Genomic DNA, 18902 nt, shown 5'->3' on the forward strand with positions numbered 1-18902 from the left:
TTCCTTTCTTTCAAAGGGGCTTGCTGCGTTCACATTTCTCCTGTTTTTTCCTCTCTCTCTCTCTCTCTCTCTCCCCCCCCTCCCTTCCCAGCTGTAGGAAGAGAGCGGTATTAAGGATTGGTGAGGATGTGGCGTAGCTTATGTTCCTCTTCTTCTTCTTTTTTTTTTAACCCGGGGCAACATCCCAGCTTGTTACTCTAGCTTTTTTTCCCCCTTTCCTGTCATTTAACATTCATCTCCACAGCAGAAAGTAAAAGAGCAAAATCTCAGCCAAAGCGTTGCGAAGGAAGAAGGAAGGGCAAAAAAAAAAAAAAAAATTAAAAAGGAACCACGCGACTTCAAAAGTCTCCCCTTGGGTGCTTTTGCCTTTCCTGGGGTTGCTGAGAGTTAATTGTGTGCCAAAGCTGTGGTTGTGGCCCCCACGAGCATGCTTTTAAAAGCTTTTCCTTTTTTTTTAAAAAAAAAGAAATATACAAAAAACGTCCTAATAAAGATGACTCTTCGCTCCATCCTCTTAAGTCGGGGGTTTCCAACCTTGGAGACTTTAAGACTAGTGGACTTCAGTGTACTAATCTTAAAGTCACCAAGGTTGGTCAACCCTGTTCGGATTTGTAGCATATTTGGTTGGCTGTGTAGTTTGAGCCTTGAGCCCAGCTGTCATTCTTCGGGAGCAATCAACAGGATTTGTAGCTGGCATATACACAGTCCAAAAACCATGTTTAAATCTAGGTTTATAAGCGCCGAGTACAGGGATAGCATTCACTTACTTTCCCTACTGGTTTGCAAATGTGAGTGTGTACCCTCTCTCTTGCTTTGCTCTCATGTGCCGTACATGCGCTCATCCTTCTGTGCATGTGCTTTGCTTAAAAAAGGTCCTAAATGGGATGCCATGCAGGCGGGCCACTACCCACTTACTGCTTTCGGGTGAACTGGTCCGAATCAGCAGAATTCCACCTCTGGTTGAGCATCACGTTTAAATCTAGGTTTATAAACACCTTAAGAATTCTTTATTGGCCAAGTGTGATTGGACACACAAGGGAATTTTGTCTTTGGTGCGTAAGCTGTAAGTGTCCACACACAAAAAAAATATATATTCATCAAGAATCATAAGCTACAATGTTTAGTGATAGTCATGGGATACTAAATAAGCAATCAATACAAATCGTACTAGGAAACGAAGGAAAACCATATAAATCGTAAAGATACAAGCAACAAGGTTATACTCATGAGAAAGGAGATAGGTACTAGGAAGGATGAGAAGAAGAATAGTAATATAGTCTTAGCAAATAGTTTTGGCAGTGTTGTGGGGATTAGTCGTTTAGCTGAGTGATGGCATGCAGAGAAAAGCTGTTCTTGTGTCTAGTTGTGTTCTGACTTGGGCTTCCCAAAAGCATGAAGCCCACTCCTTGTCCCAATAAAACCCCTTTTATTTAGTTTAAAGGGAATTCCTCTCCAGCAAGGCCCTGGTCAACAGTCTTTCAAGAGATTTCACAACTTCAAACCTTGATCAGGCTTGGAGAGCTGCCAGGCCGATATCTTCCAAACGCCAATTAGCAGCAATTACTTGGCAAGAAGTCAGGAACAGATCTTCATTCTAATGAATTGAACTCGTTGTCTCCTGCAAACTCCACTCCCCTTTTGCTCCTCTTTTATTCCCTATGGGAGGGGCCATTCACCGTCCACGCGGCTCCCCAGAGCCCAAGAAAACCAAAGGGGTGGGGTGAGGAGGGGGACCTTGCGGCTGCCCTACCGGTGATGCTCTTGAGAGCGTAGCCCTGCTGCAGGTCGGTGCTGAGCGTGGCTTCCTCCTGGGCCAGGAGACGGGCGATTTCCTGAAACGGAGAGATGTCCGGCCTTGAACAAAAGAGGCCCAGAAGAGCCAGGGCAGGGAGGAAGACCACGACTGCTCCCCCTGGGAGCTGGGGAAGCTGAGCATCAAAAAAAAGGCTCCTTTTAACCTGTTCTGGCCTAGGCTTTACCAAATCAGGAAGCAGACTCCTTGTTTTTATTAAGCTAATATGAAGTCCTCTCATTCATATCCAGGAAAGTCCTGGCAAACAGTCTTTCAAGGGTGAATTCACAACTGCAGACCTTGATCAAGCTTGGAGAGCTGCCAGGCCGATATCTTCTAAACTCCAAGCTGTAGCAGCAATTACTTGGCAAGAAGTCAAGAACAGATCTTCCCCCTAATGAATTCAACTCATTGTCTCCTGCAAACTCCACTCCCCTTTTGCTCCTCTTTATTCCCTATGGGAGGGGCCATTCACCGTCCACCTGTGCCTTTACTCCTAAGTCAACCCTTGTTCCTTAGCTGTTCCCTTCTCTGGCAGCTCTGCACATGCGCACATCGGGAACAGGCTCCAGCTGTTCTTCCGCCCCACAGTTATTAGCTGCCCCGACTCCGAAGGCAGCTAATAACTGTCAGACAGCCCTGACCCCATCTCTGCCTTTGATGCAGAGCACTTGTCAGAGCCTTCCCCAGACTCCAGGATTGGCCCATGTTCCTCTCCAACCTCCTCACTGTCTGAGTCTGCCACCAGCTCCGCTGGGGGGCCACAACAAGTTGTTCCGGTGTGCAATCTTAAGTTTATAAGCCTTCTGCTGCTCTTCTGGTTTTGAGCTCTTTCAAGAGCAGGGACTTGTAGCTTTGAAAGACAACTTCTCCAAAGAGTATGAAGAACCTGGGGGGGGGGGATTTTCAGGGGTGGTTAAACTCCCTCTTCTTGTTGCTCCCCCCACCCCAGGGTCATGCGGCCGACGTCTTCGAGGCCTACACTCAGCTTCTGACGGAGATGGTCCTGCGGCTGCCTTATCAGATCAAGAAGATCGCCGACACCAACTCCCGCATCCCGCCCCCCGTCTTCGATCATTCGTGGTTCTACTTCTTGTCCGAGGTTCGTCTCTTACATTGACCCACTCACAGGTGGGGCTCCAGAAGCTGTTAAATGCAGAGCCCCCTTGGCGGAGTCGGTATGCAGGTTTGATGTTCAGGCTCTCCTGCCCTAAAGCCACTTTGCTCTGCTTTAGGGGAGAGGGGGGTTTAAAGACTTAAGATGGGATGTACCATTTGGGTAGCTGGCAGGTGGGGAGTCATTAACCTAAGGTCCAGGGAAGAAAAAGCCTCCCTCCTTTCTCTCACGTCTCCATAAAAGCAGGTCTACGGCAACTCAACACAGCCAACTTGCCATGGGACAGCAAGAAAGGATGCCAAAGGAGGGACAAAATGAAACGTGAATGACAAAAATGAAAATATTTTAAAAATTATTTAAAACAATTAAATTGAATTGTTTTTTTTTAGTTAAAGTTTTTATTTTTTTAAACAAATATAAACAAACACAACACATAACATAAAAACATCTTCCATTCCATACAGTGTGTCGATTGGTTACAAGGTTTTTGTGCTTCCTTTCCATAGTCATCCCTTAAATTTTATATGAAGTCACATATTATCAATCAAGTATATTTGTATACGTTATTATTATATTATAATAGTTTCTTTAATATCGTATATCAGCTTACGTATTTCAGCACATTCCATTGCTCATATCATCAATCTAATATATATGTATACAATTATTATGATTATTAAACATTCATTGAATATAGCTATTAATGTATACTAAATCTAAAGTAAATTTATATTATGGCATTTCATTACATCATCCTGGACTCATCCAATGGTAATACATCTTTATATTCTATTCTATATAGATTTGTTTATCTTTTATAAGAAAAAAAGCTTTTCCACATCATCTCCATGGGCTTCACTTACAACTTATATAAAATTCCATATTGTCGATCTAGTATAAATGAATGCATTATTATCATTATTAATCATTTATTTAACTATAACTATTATTACTTTACCTTATACATAATACTCAAAATTTAACTACATTCAGCTTAGTTTTATTGTGACATTTCATTTCATCATCCTGTATCCTTCCAGTAGTAGTGCAGTCCAATATCTCTTGCCATTTGTAGAATCTGTGTTCTAAATATTTTCTTGATAAGTCTTATGTGAAATTCTCTTGGCAACTTGTTGTTCATTGCATATTTTATAAAGACTCGAGACCCTCCGTCTGTTCCTTTCATCAGCTGGGCTTTGGTTATCACTGGTGCTTCTGCCAAAAATACTATCATTGTTTCTGCCAAGTTTTCTCCCCTTTATTCATCTATGTTTTGAAGCATGAGATAGAGTTCCAGTTCGTCTACCTCTCCTTTTAGTGCTCCACACGTATCATTTCCCTCCTCTCTCGGTTTACTGTCAGCGTCAACAATTTTCAAAACACTTTGTTCATGTTTTACTGCGATTTTTTGAACTCTATCTTCAACTTTCATCATTGGTTCATCAATATTCTCAGCTCTTCCCTCCATTCCTTCTGTCCTTTGTTCTATAAATTCCAGATTTTTTTCTATTCTTTCTGTGCTTATTAGGATTTTTTGAATTCCAACATAATTCTTTGCAATGTTAATTCCTCTTCTTCTTCATGTTGCGCCATCTTTCCAAGTTGTAAACACTGCCACTAGGACATCCAAGACTTTTGATAGGTTTCATATAAATTCAGTGTTATTCCAAAAGAACACCTGTATAAACAAGACGTGTTTTCTCTCTGTCCCTTTCAATAAGCAAAGCCAATGGCCTTGAGATAACAGATGTAACCAAGCCTCCAGCCTCTAGATGGCAGTGTTACTTCTTTTTTCTCTACTTTTAGCTCCTTCTTTAAGCTCCGAATTTAGGAATACGAAAAAAAAAGTGTTTAAAAGTTCTAATCCGGCCGAGCATTTAGAGGAAAGAGATTCTTAGTCCACAAATACAAATAATGGAAAAAAATAGAAGAAGGAGAAAAAGGACCAGTCCAATTTAAAAGTAAGAGGCATTTGTAAAAATTCCATCCATAGAAAAGAAACGAAATTAAAGAAAAAAAAAGATAACACAATAGTTTTAATTCAAGCTAATCCGCCGCTTGTTCACTTCTATCTTCAATTTTAATTTTACTCTACTTCTTTTTGGGTGTTTTCTAATAATAAAATTTATCTCACCAATTTCGACACACTCTCTCTCCTGCACTGTTTCCGTTGCAGAGGGCTGTCCCAATGTTGAGCAGCTTCATTAGCTGTTTCTCTTGTAGCCAAAAAAAAAGCTGCTCCTGGATCGATCAGGGGCTTTGCGATGCCCCTGAGATCAGCAGGACGTACTCTTCTCTATCACCGTCTCTACCGGATGGTTTTGATCCAAAAAGGACCATCCAGCAACAGAGATTTCAACAGCAAACCTGGAGCTCCAAGATTGCATATTGTGTTGTGGCGACGTCAGCCCCAGAAGTCCAATTAAATTGAATTGTTGAATTGGCCAATGGTGAGTTGGCCATGGTAAGTTGACCACGGCAAGATGACCATGGCAAGTTGGCCACGGTAGAGTTAGTCGTGGTAGAATTGGCCATGGCAAGTTGGCTATAGTAGAGTTGGCCATGGTAGAGCTGGCCATAGTAGAGTTGCCTATGGCAAATTGGCCATGGTGCGTTGCCTTGGTGAGTTCTCCCATGGCGAGTTGGCCATGGTAGAGTTGGCCATGGTAAAATTGGCTGTGGAGAGTTGCCGATGGTGCCTTGACATGGTGAGTTGGCCATAGTAGAGTTGATCACGGCGAGTTGGCCATAGTAGAGTTGGCCATGGTGAGTTGTCTCATTCTGCCGTGAAGGCAGAACCTTTCCCCAGAAAGCCAGCTTTCGGAAAGCTCTGATGCCCTCTCTCCTTCCTTCCAGTACCTGATGATCCAACAGACCCCCTACGTGCGGCGTCAGGTGCGCAAGCTGCTCCTCTTCATCTGCGGCTCCAAGGAGAAGTACCGCCAGCTGCGGGACCTGCACACCCTCGATTCCCACGTCCGGGGGATCAAGAAGCTGCTGGAGGAGCAAGGCATTTTCCTCAGGGCCAGCGTGGTCACCGCCAGCTCCGGCTCCGCCCTGCAGTACGACACCCTCATCAGTTTGGTAAGCGGGGAAACAGTTTGCGTGTGGTGTGTGTGTGTGTGTGTGTGTGTGTGTGTGTGTACGTGCGCGCGCCTTCGGAGTTTGGCCGAAGCACCTTGAGAAGGAATTCTGCAACCTTCGGTCCATCCTCTTTGTGTGGATAAACCCCTCGGTTTGTTATAGGCTAACCTTTTTGTGCGCGCCCACACCCATAATGCAATGCGTACGTAACCTCCCCCACGTGTCCCGCCCCTGCCCCCCTTCATATGCGTGCACGACCCTCCCCTGTGCTCCCCCTCCCCCGTGCATGCACACGTGACCGCCCCACATCCTGTTTTGGGCCCAGTAGGCCTCTCTGCAGCCTCCTGGGCCTGCACACATACACACCGTGCTCCCCTCGGCCCCTCGATCCCGCACACTTGTCTCCTACATGCGCCCCCCCCAGCGCATGCACGACAGAGACATGAAAACCAGCTAGCTGGCGGGAGGCGCGCACGCATGTTGAGGTGGGCGACAGTTTGTCTTCCCGCAGAGAGGGGCTCTGTGGCATGTGTGCCATAGGTTCGCCATCATGGTTATAGGCCTTTGAGCCCCCAATCTCTCCCTTGCTTGGAGATTCTCTCCCGTTTCTCCTGCCATCTGCCCCATGGATGTGGAAGGCGGGGCCCAGCCTTTCCCAGGATGGTCCAGGTCTTGAGTTTGATGGGAAGAGGAGAGAGAGAGATTGTGAACTCTTCCAAAGGAGCTTGGGGAGTTTCTGGGCTGAAGAGAAGCGAGAGCTTCGGTAAAGATGCAGCCATGAGCTCAAACCTCCCGGTTGAGAGAACCGTGGCTCCCCAGAGTTCTGAGCCCACTTATGGCAGGCGTCGTAAGTCAGCAACATCTGGACTTGGCATAAAATAACACAGGGAAGCCCAGTTTTCATATCGGTATTAAAGTTCTCTGGGTGCCATTTGTTCAAACAAACATCTGGCCTTTACAGATGTTCCCCCAAAAACTTTTATCCTCCTCCTCCTTCCATCCTCCTCTTCCTTCCCTCCTCCGTCCCTCCTCCTGCATCCCCTCCTCCTCCATCCCTCCTCCTTCTCCCCTCCTCCTTCTCCTCCATCCCTCCTCCTCCTCCTCCATCCCTTGTACTGCACGCCCCTCCTCCTCCATCACTCCTCCTTCTCCTCCTCGCCCTTCTCCTCCATCCCCCCCACCACTTCTCCTCCTCCATCCCTCCTCCTCCTCCTCCTCTCTTGTGCCCCTTCCAGATGGAGCACCTGAAGGCCTGTGCCGAAATTGCCACCCAGCGCACGGTCAACTGGCAAAAATTCTGCATCAAAGACGATTGTAAGTCCCTTGGGGGTTTAAAAAGAACGGTGGCCCCGCTCCAGAGGATCCAACGGGGGCCCCGTACTCTTCTTTTGGCTGTTGGGTCGGGGGAGGTGGGGGGGCTGATGGGAAGCAGCCAGGAAGGGACAAAGATTCCTAGTTCCTGGCCAGTTGCACCAGAACTTCTGCTTGTAGAACCTAAGCTGCCCCCCACTCAGCACTTTTGCAGTGGGCTTGTCCCCGCCTGCCTCTGCTTGGCCATAACGTCTTGCAGAAATCGGATTTAAGGGGTGCTTGTTCATGAGTGTGGAAGAAAAACCAACCTTCCTCTTCTCTTCCTCCTCCTCCTCTTCTTCTTCCAGCCGTCCTCTATTTCCTCCTGCAAGTCAGCTTCCTGGTCGACGAGGGCGTCTCGCCCGTCCTCCTGCAGCTGCTCTCCTGCGCCCTCTGTGGCAGCAAGGTCGTCTCTGGGTCGGCTTCGGCGGGGTCTTCGGGCACTTCAGCCCCCGGAGGGTCAAGCTCAGGCCAGCCGTCCGGGCAAAGCAAATCCTCCACCAAGAAGAGCAAGAAGGAAGACAAGGAGAAGGAGCGAGAGGGTGAGGAGGCCGGGTGGCCTTTGGGCTGGCGGGCGCCACATTACCCGCGGTCCTCTGACGGTTGGCAGTGCCATCGCTGAGCCCTCTGAATTCTCTCCCAGGAGACGGCTCCTCGGGCAGCCAGGAAGACCAGCTCTGCACCGCTCTGGTGAACCAGCTGAACAAATTTGCCGACAAGGAGACTCTGATTCAGTTCCTGCGCTGCTTCCTGCTGGAGTCCAACTCGTCGTCGGTGCGTTGGCAGGCCCACTGTCTGACTCTGCACATCTACCGGTGAGTAGCCCATCCCTGGGCAAGCCGAGCTCCGCCCATCCAGGTCCCAGGAGCGTTCATTCCTCCCCCAGGGCTGAGAAGAGGAAAAAGCATCCAGAACGGGATGTTTGTATCTTTATTTTAAGACCCGTTGCTTTAAAAAAAAAAAAAACACCTGTAGAACATGGAGATCCAAGGACAAAGAGGTAGAATCCGATAAAACAGGAGTGTCCAAGCTTGGCCATTTTGAGATTTTGGGACTTCAACTCCCAGAATTCCCTAAAGGACAAAGAGGAATTGGTGTACTTCAGGACATGGGGGCGATTTTATGATTGGTTAGAAAAGGAATATGAATAAAGGATTACAGATCAAGCAACCCAGATGACACACAATTTAACTAAGGCAGGGGTGTCCAAACTTGGGAACTTTAAGACTTGTGGACTTCAACTCCCAGAATTCCCCAGCCAGGAATTCCTGGCACCAAGTGAGTGGATCTGTCCAGCAGTGGGACAGATTTTCATTTTGTTATCACCAGTTCGCGGGCCCGTATGCCCCTCTGTGCATGCAGTTTGCTCGCAAGGCCCTTCCACGCATGCGCCCGGCCTCAATAACGTGCCCAAATAGTGGCCCCCAATTGTTGGAAGTGCAAAAAAACAACAACAACACCAGGCACTTTTTATCGTACGTGGTGGGCATGCAATGAGGCCAAAAGATACTGGGAAATGATGCAATCATGGTCGGAAGAAATGCTGAGAGATCAGATTTTATCCAAACTGGATTTTTTTCTCCTAGAGATAATACCGGAGGGGTATAAGAAATATTTACTCTATCTAATTATACATGTATTAACTGCGGCGCATATAACGTATGCGCAGTATTGGGGAAAAAAGAAAACACACCATCAAAGTTAGACGTAAATAGGAGAATTTTGGCCTCCGCAGAAGCAGATAGGCTCACCCTCGAGCTAAAAAATAAAGGGGAATCGGAATATTATGAAGTTTGGAACAGGTTTTATGATTGGTATAAGACAGGGGTGTCCAAACTTGGGAACTTTAAGACTTGTGGACTTCAACTCCCAGAATTCCCCAGCCAGCATGGCTGGCTGGGGAATTCTGAGAATTGAAGTCCACAAGTCTTAAAGTTCCCAAGTTTGGACACCCCTGAACTAAGGGGAGGGGAAGGGAAAAAACAGAAACGTATTACTATACAACTGTGCAGTTAAAAGATGACATCTGTGGAACTATCATAATGAAAGTAAAATGTGGAAGAGGGAATTTATTTTTATGTACCGTATTTTTCAGAGTTACAAGATGCACTTTTTCCCTTCAAAAAGGAGGGTGAAAATCTGGGTGCGTCTTATATACAGCATTTTTGGCCTGCTGAAACCCTGCCCCCTTTGCAAAAATGGCCGTGGATAGCCTTTAGGACGCTTCTAGAATGCTCCTGGAAGCAAAAATGCCCCCCCGCCAGTTCCCCACCCCACCCTCCAGGAGCAATCTACAAGCCTCCTAAAGGCTATGCCTGCCCTTTTTTTTGACGGAAAAAAGGTCAATTTTTGCAAAAACGGGTCATTTTTGGGAGGCCTGCAGAGTGCAAAAACATTTTTTTTTAAATTTGCCTCTTCAAAATCTTGGTGCGTCTTATACTCCGGTGCGTCTTATACTCCGAAAAATACGATAAACATGGAACCTTGAGTTTGCTTGAATTCCACCCGGAAATCCACCAGAGTGAAGAAGAAAATAAGTAAACACAACAACGGAAGGAGGGAGGAGAGGGAAAGAAGAAAGGGAAAAGGAGAGGAAGTAAGGGGGGGGGTAGTGGGAGGAGAGAGTAAAATAGAGGAGGAGCGGGGGAGAGGGAGGGGAAGAAGAAAAGAGAAAGGAGAGGAGGAAAGAAGAAGGTAGAGAAGGGAGGTTGGGAGGATGGAAGAAGTAGAAGGGTTCTTGTAAAATAAGATGGATGTACGGGGGTGACAGGAAAGCGACGCCGATTATATTTTTAATTTTTGAAATGAGTTTTGATAAATGTTAAAGGATAACATATAAATGTCAATAGTACTTATGAGAATGTATATTGGTGAATGTATATATGAGAAAGAAAACAAAAACACTTTTTAAAATAACTCCCAGAATTCCCCAGCCAGCTTGGCCGCTTTAAGACTTGTGGACTTCCACTCCCAGAATTCCCCAGCCAGCAGAATTGAAGTCCACAAGTCTTAAAAGTGCCCAAGCTTGGCCTCCTTTGGCAATAAAGTCTAGTCGTTTAAATGAAGTCTAGTCATGAATCCAAAGAGCAGCTACTGAGTGTAGGCATTTCCCTTTAGGAACTCCAACAAGTCCCAGCAAGAGCTGCTACTGGACCTGATGTGGTCGATCTGGCCAGAGCTGCCGGCCTACGGGCGAAAGGCAGCCCAGTTTGTGGATCTCCTGGGCTACTTCTCTCTAAAAACCCAGCAGACGGAGAAAAAGGTAAGAGCTTGGAAAGGTGTCTTCTCCCCAGGGGTGAAATGCTACTGGTTCTCTGGAAACGCAGGTGGGTGGGTCCGTTTTGGCTCCCAGGAGGCTTCCCTGAAACCTGCTGGGCCAGAAATGGGAGGGTAGGGGGTACTGAGAAAGAGAGAGAAAGACAGAGAGAAAGAAAGAAGGAAGGAGGGAAGGAAGGAGGGGAGGAGGGAGGAAGGAAAGAAGGAGGGAAGAAAAAGAAAGAGAAAGAAAGAGAAAGGAAGGAAGGAAGGAAGAAGGAAGAAAGAAAGAAAGAAAGAAAGAGGGAGGAAGAAATAAAGAAAGAAAGGGAGGAAGAAAAGAAAGAGGGAGGGAGGAAGAAAGAAAGAAGGAAGAAAGAAAGAGGAGGAAGGAAGGAAGGAAGGAAGGAGAAAGAAGAAAGAAAGAAAGAAAAAGAAAGGGAGGGAGGGAAACAGGAGAGAAAGAAGGATTACAAACCCGGCAATAGATGCAGCTTCAGAGGATAATCCAGGGCTGGAAGAGACCTGGAGGTCATCTAGTCCAACCCTGCTCCAGCAGGACATGGTTACAGTGAGTTTCTGCCTTTTGATCCCTCACTTACATGACTACATAGTCACGTGACCCCACCAAGCCACGCCCACAGAACCAGTAGTAAAAACATGTAGATTTCACCACTGCTTCTCCCCCTGCTTATTCCCTCTCTCCCGCCCCCACCCCCCCGGACTTTCTGCAGGCGGGGCTGGGTGCTCCTGTGCGCGTTTTAAAGTGTTTAAAACAACTCGGGAGGTTTGCCATCCCAAGAGCCATCCTAAGAGGAGGGGGGCGTTTCACAGCCACCCTAAGGCTAGGTCAAAAGAGCTTCAGCTGGTGAGGTCAGAGCTCAGATGTCCATCTTGCTTGCCCTGTTTGTAGGGGAGGGTGACTCACCTTTCCCGGGTGCTAAAACCTGAGAAGAAAATGCTTCATTCCCCCTTCTTACTGGAACCCGACTTCTCCAAGGATGCAGGAAGCCACCTCAGGCCACTCAGGGACCCTTTCCTGTAGCTCACCTGAGTTTGCTTTATGGGAAACTCCTGGTTTCACAGGTGGGGTCCTTCTGATTTTGTCTCTGTTACAGTTCAAGGAATACTCCCAGAAGGCTGTGGAGATCCTCCGGATGCAGAACCACATCCTCACCAATCACCCCAACTCCAACATCTACAAGTGAGGGTTGCTTGGCGCGTTCAGAGCGGAGGGGAGCCGGGAAGGGACAGGCGAGGCGGTGGGGGTGGATGGGTGCTTCTTGTCTGGAGGTGAGAGGGGGGGCACTTGCCTGGCTACCCAAATTTACTCTGCAGTGCCTGGAAATTCATCCTCCTCTTTAAAGACCCCATAATCCCTCGCGGGGTGGAGCCTGAACGGAGCGGACTTTTTTCCTGGCCAGATGCCCTTCCTGTTGCCAGTGCGGAGTTTTGTTCAGCAGATATATTCTCATTGTGCTCAGAGAGAGAGAGAGAGAGATGAAAGAAAAAGAAGGAGATAGAAGACAGAAGAAGAAAAGAAAGAAGATGAAAAAGAAAGAAGGAAGAAGGAAGACCACAGAGGATAGATTAGATAGATAGATAGATAGATAGATAGATAGATAGATAGATAGATAGATGATAGATAGATAGATAGATAGATAGATAGATGATAGATGATAGATAGATGATAGATAGATGATACATAGATAGATAATAGATAGATAGATGATAGATATAGATAGATAGATGAAAGAAAAAGAAGGAAGACAGAAGAAAGATAGAAGAAGAAAAGAAAAAAGATGAAAAAGAAAGTAGAAAGTTGAAGGAAGAAAGAAGACAGATAGATACAGATAGACAGATGATAGAGAGAGAGAGAGAGATGAAAGAAAAAGAAGGAGATAGAAGACAAGAAGAAAAGAAAGAAGATGAAAAAGAAAGAAGGAAGAAGGAAGAAGGAAGAAGACAGATAGGATAGATTAGATGATAGATAGATAGATAGATAGATAGATAGATAGATAGATAGATAGATAGATAGATAGATGATAGATAGATAGATAGATAGATGATAGATAGATAGATGATAGATAGATAGATAGATAGATGATAGATAGATAGATAGATAGATAGATAGATAGATGGATAGATGATAGATAGATGATAGATATAGATGGATAGATGAAAGAAAAAGAAGGAAGATAGTAGAAAGATAGAAGAAGAAAAGAAAAAAAGATGAAAAAGAAAGAAGGAAGAAGGAAGAAGACAGATAGGATAGGATAGGTAGATGATAGATAGATAGATAGATAGATAGATAGATAGATAGATAGATAGATAGATAGAAAATAGATAGATAGATAGATAGATAGATGATAGATAGATAGATAGATAGATAGATAGATAGATGATAGATAGATAGATAGATAGATGATAGATAGATAGTAGATAGATAGATAGATAGATAGATAGATAGATAGATAGATAGATAGATAGATAGATAGATAGATGATAGATATAGATAGATGAAAGAAAAAGAAGGAAGATAGAAGAAAGATACAAGAAAAGAAAAAAAGATGAAAAAGTAGAAAGTAGAAGGAAGGAAGAAGACAGATACAGATAGACAGAAGATGATAGATAGATAGATAGATAGATAGATAGATAGATAGATAGATAGATAGATAGATAGATAGATGATAGATGATAGATAGATAGATAGATGATAGATAGATAGATAGATAGATACTGTAGATAGATAGATAGATAGATACTGTAGATAGAATTATGATAGATAGATAGATGATAGATAGATAGATAGATAGATAGATAGATAGATAGATAGATAGATAGATAGATGATAGATAGATAGATAGATGATAGATAGATAGATAGATAGATAGATAGATAGATAGATAGATGATAGATATAGATAGATGAAAGAAAAAGAAGGAAGATAGAAGAAAGATACAAGAAAAGAAAAAAAGATGAAAAAGTAGAAAGTAGAAGGAAGGAAGAAGACAGATACAGATAGACAGAAGATGATAGATAGATAGATAGATAGATAGATAGATAGATAGATAGATAGATAGATAGATAGATAGATAGATAGATAGATAGATAGATAGATGATAGATGATAGATAGATAGATAGATGATAGATAGATAGATAGATAGATACTGTAGATAGATGATAGATAGATAGATAGATAGATAGATAGATAGATAGATAGATAGATAGATACTGTAGATAGAATTATGATAGATAGATAGATGATAGATAGATGATAGATAGATAGATAGATAGATAGATAGATAGATAGATAGATAGATGATAGATAGATAGATAGATAGATGATAGATGATAGATAGATAGATAGATAGATAGATAGATAGATAGATAGATAGATAGATAGATAGATAGATAGATAGATAGATAGATGAGAGAGAGATTTGCCTCTACCTAGGATCGAACTCACAGCCTCCTGATTGTGAGACGGGAGCTCCACCTCTAGGCACTGTACCACTCAGTTTGCAGCTTCCCAGAAATGGTTCCAAATTGATTCCAAGCAGCCTTTTTTTAGTGTGTGAGCGAAAGGAGACCTCGTGGGGTGCCAACTATATTTCATGCAGTTAAATGGCGAGGGAATGAAATTCAGGTTTTTTTGCGCTGGTCCTGCTTGAGAATTAGGCCTGCCCCATAGAAGGTAAAAGCTGCAGCCAACTGGGACTTTGGCCTGAGCAGAAGAAATCAATTGTTCTGACCGAGGCTTCCCCAGCAGCACGAAGCCGAGTCCTCGTCCCGATAAACCCCCTTTTATTTAATTGACAGTGAATTCCTCTCCAGCAAAGTCTTTCCTCTCCCAGCGTCTTTCAAGATAGCTCACAATTACCGTCCTTTGTCAGGCCGATATCTTTCAGAGGCCCAGTGGTAGGTTCCGGATCCCGTTCCAACTGGTATGGTTGGAACGGGCCCGGCGTCACCCACATGGACGTACCTGCCAGCGACGCTTCCGCAGGCCTCCGTGACGCTCCAGATGCTTGGCGGAGCGTCGCGCAGGTGCTGTACCCGCCATGCGCGGAAGCGCCAAAGGCTTTAAAGGACAGGCAAGGAGCTCAGGTGGGCCCTCCAGAACACCCTACCGGAACCCGGTGTTCCGGGCAGGCTCCGGTATGCCCGTACCGGGGCGTACCGCCTGCAACCCACCACTACAGACGCCGCAATACTTGTCAAGAATGCAGGAATGAACTAATAGTCTCCTGCAAACTCCACTCCCCTTTCGCTCCTCTTTTGTTTCCTCTGGGAGGGGCCATTCACCATCCACCTATGGCCTTACTCCCAAGTCGACCCTTGTTCCTTAGCTGTTCCCTTCATTTGGCAACTCACACTGGGAACAGGCTCCCGCTGTTCTTCTGCCTCACTGATGTCTGACTTTGAAGGCAGCTGATAACTGGCATACGGCTCTGGCCCTATCTCTGCCTCCAACACAGAGCCCTCATCCGAGCCTTCCCCAGACTCCAGGACTGACCCAGGTTCCTCCCCAACCTCCTCGTTGTCCGAATCTACTACCAGCTCCACTAGCCGCTGGTGAGCCACAAATCAACTGCCTTCCTCTTCCCCTCATTCCAGCACCCTCTCCGGCCTGGTGGAGTTTGACGGCTACTATTTAGAGAGTGACCCCTGTCTCGTTTGCAACAACCCTGAAGTGCCTTTCTGCGTAAGTGTCGTCCACCCACCACCACCCACCCCGGGCTTTCCATCCCTGCCAGCCTTCGGCTTCTTCCAGCCCATCTCTCTCTCTCTCTCTCTTTTCTCCCAGTACATCAAGCTGTCCTCCATCAAGGTGGACACCCGTTACACCACCACCCAGCAAGTGGTCAAGCTCATCGGCAGCCACACCATCAGCAAAGTGACGGTCAAGATCGGAGACCTGAAGCGCACCAAGATGGTCCGGACCATCAACCTCTACTACAACAACCGGACCGTGCAGGCCATCGTGGAGCTGAAGAACAAGTAAGGATGATAGGCGGAATCGCAAGAAGCGGCTACGAATCTCTTGACCGGAGTGCAGTTTTAGCTCTCCTTAATCTTTAAACGTTTTTTTTTCCCCCAGTTCTTGTTTGGAACGTTTTGTCTGTACACCACCATGAGGGAAATGGGGTTTTTTTAAAAGAGAGAGAGAGATGGATACGGATACAGATTATAGATGGATAATAGATAGATTAATAGATATGGATGGTTAGAGAGATAGAGAGAGATAAACATAATAGATAGAAATATAGATAATAGATGCTGGATAGTTATAGATAGATAGAAATAGATGATGATATAGAAAGATAGATATGATAGATAGATAAGTTGATAGAAAAAAACATAGTAGATAAATAATAGATGAGATAAAAATATAGAGAGATGATTGATTGATTGATTGATTGATTGATTGGTAGTTAGATGGGTAGAGAGAGAGAGAGAGAGAGAGATAGATAGATAGATAGATAGATAGATAGATAGATAGATAGATAGATGATAAGATAATAGAAATAGAAATAAATAAACATAATAGATAATAGATGTAGTTGTAGATAGATATAGATGATGATATAGAAAGATAGATAGACAAATAAGATAATAGAAATAAACATGATAGATAAATAATAGATGAGATAGAAATATAGATAGATGATTGATTGGTAGATAGATAGATGATAAGATAATAGAAATAGAAATAAATAAAAATAATAGATAATAGATGATGTAGTTGTGTATATATATATATATATATATATATATATATATATATATATATATATATATATATATATATATATATATATATATATATATATATATATATATATATATATATGATATAGAAAGATAGATAAGATAATAGAAATAAACATATAGATAAATAATAGATGAGATAGAAATATAGATAGATGGTAGGTAGGTAGGTAGGTAGGTAGGTAGGTAGATAGATAGATAGATAGATAGATAGATAGATAGATAGATGATAGATAGATAGATAGATAGATAGATAGATAGATAGATAGATAGATGATAGATAGATAAAGATGATAAGATAATAGAAATAGAAATAAATAAACAATAGATAATAGATGATGTAGTTGTAGGTAGATAGAAATAGATGATGATATAGAAAGATAGATAGACAGATAAGATAATAGAAATAAACATGATAGATAAATAATAGATGAGATAGAAATATAGATAGATGATGGGTAGGTAAGTAGATAGATGATAAGAATAGAAATAGAAATAAATAAACATAATAGATGATGGATAGTTGTCGATAGAATTAGATGTGATAGAAATATAGATAGATGATAGATAGATAGATAGATAGATAGATAGATAGATAGATAGATAGATAGATAGATGATAGATAGATAAATAGAAATAGAAAAACATAATTGATAGAAATATAGATAGATGATGGATAGATAGAAATAGATGATGAGATAGAAATAGATGACAGATGATAAGATAACATAAGATAATAGAAATAAATAAACATAATAGATAGAAATATAGCTAGATAATGATAGATAGTTATAGATAAAAAATGATGAGATAGAGATAGATGATAGAGAGGTAGAGATAGAAATAGATAAACAATAGGTAGAAATATAGATAGAAATAGATGATAAGATATAGATGATAGATGGATGGAGAGAGAGGGAGACTGATAGACATAGACGATAGACAGACAGACATGCTCCTCAGCCACAAGCTGCAGGGTTTCTCTAGGATGTTTCTCTTCTGGCTTTGGCAAAGCTCCTTTGCCCACGAGAAGAACTCGACTTCATTTTCAGTCTCCTCCCCATGGAGCCTTGATGGCTCTATTCATTCACTGCTGCTGGGGCTGGGGGGTGGGTGGGAATGTCTTCATTCTCCATCTCTCTCGACTCATCTCATTTTAAGGGATTATTTTCAGCGTGAGGGGTAACAGGAATGCTTAGTTTTCCCTAAGCATGCAGTGCAGCAGAAACAGCAGAAATGGACTTCTGTGCCTGGTTCTCAACGTTGGCCTCCCCACCCCCCACCCCCTCCCCTTCCTGCCATCTTTAGGCCAGCCCGCTGGCACAAAGCCAAGAAGGTCCAGCTGACCCCCGGCCAGACAGAGGTGAAGATCGACCTTCCGCTGCCCATCGTGGCCTCCAACCTGATGATCGAGTTCGCCGACTTCTACGAGAACTACCAGGCCTCCACGGAAACCTTGCAGTGCCCCCGATGCAGCGCCTCGGTCCCCGCCAACCCCGGCGTCTGCGGAAACTGCGGGGAGAACGTCTACCAGTGCCACAAGTGCCGGTGAGTGAGCTTAGATCCCCCACCCCACCCGGGGAGCGCCAGGATGGAGGAAGGGGCGGCTTTGAGTGAAACATACACCCCCCCCCCTCAGCTTGGGGTTCTCCTGGCTCTTTAGCTGGAATCCCCCCCCCCCTCGGTCCTAGAAGGAGATTTGGGTTAGAGGGAATCTCTTTGGGGAGTGGGAGAGGGGAGCGATGATGAGATTTCAATGGCAGGACCCCCTCTGTGTTGACTCCCAGGTCGATCAACTATGACGAGAAGGACCCCTTTCTCTGCAACGCCTGCGGCTTCTGCAAATACGCCCGCTTCGATTTCATGCTGTTCGCCAAACCATGCTGCGCTGTGGATCCCATCGAGAATGAAGAGGACCGGAAGAAGGTCAGGAGGAGGAAGAGGAGAAGGAGGCCTGCCTTTGGGGGGTGGGGGAGAGTGGGGAGATTTTTTTTCCCAAAGAATTTTTTTACTTTTTCATTCTCTTACATACCATTTTAAGTATACATTCACATAATTGTTCTTCTTCTGTACATTTATCATTCTAATACATTTATTATTCCATTTAATAGATTATAATGTACAGTTTGGGTTGCTTTATTTTCCATCCCTTCCTCCTTTCGTACCACCTCTTTGTTTTCCCTTTCTTTTCTCCTCAACTGAAGACTTAAAAGACCCGTAAGGAGCTCAGACGGGCAGTTGGGCCCTCCGGAGCACCGGAACATTATCCGGTGCTACGGACAGGCTCCGGTACGCCCGTATCAGAGTGTACCGCCTGCAACCCACCACAGCCCCATTCACTGCCTGGTAACAGACCCCTGCTTGATCCCCAAGTTTATTACCCAGAGACTTGCTTTGTATGGAGGTTGAGGCAGTGATGGATACATGGGGGGCAAAGGGCAGGGGGAGAGGAGGAGGAGAAGAAGATGGAGGAGGGGAAGGAAAAGGAATAACCTTCCCATATGAATAAATTGAAAGTTATATGAATA

At 44.3% G+C, this 18902-nt stretch overlaps 1 protein-coding gene across 4 annotated transcripts in view; it reads left to right on the forward strand.

The window, feature by feature from the left end:
- Positions 1 to 18902, forward strand: part of UBR4 (ubiquitin protein ligase E3 component n-recognin 4) — a 179538-nt gene that overhangs the window by 108527 nt on the left and 52109 nt on the right. For all 4 annotated transcript variants that reach the window (XM_081954563.1, XM_081954560.1, XM_081954562.1 and 1 more), the window contains exons 65-75: positions 2745 to 2894; positions 5766 to 5993; positions 7229 to 7307; positions 7652 to 7885; positions 7987 to 8158; positions 10461 to 10605; positions 11717 to 11802; positions 15220 to 15307; positions 15410 to 15603; positions 17683 to 17922; positions 18162 to 18300. In XM_081954563.1, coding sequence (XP_081810689.1) covers positions 2745 to 2894; positions 5766 to 5993; positions 7229 to 7307; positions 7652 to 7885; positions 7987 to 8158; positions 10461 to 10605; positions 11717 to 11802; positions 15220 to 15307; positions 15410 to 15603; positions 17683 to 17922; positions 18162 to 18300 — 1755 coding nt within the window. The remainder of the gene's footprint in view (positions 1 to 2744; positions 2895 to 5765; positions 5994 to 7228; positions 7308 to 7651; positions 7886 to 7986; positions 8159 to 10460; positions 10606 to 11716; positions 11803 to 15219; positions 15308 to 15409; positions 15604 to 17682; positions 17923 to 18161; positions 18301 to 18902) is intronic.

Source organism: Natrix helvetica (genome assembly GCF_964273705.1).
Source record: "Natrix helvetica genome assembly, chromosome: 5".
In the NCBI taxonomy this organism is placed as follows: domain Eukaryota; kingdom Metazoa; phylum Chordata; class Lepidosauria; order Squamata; family Natricidae; genus Natrix; species Natrix helvetica.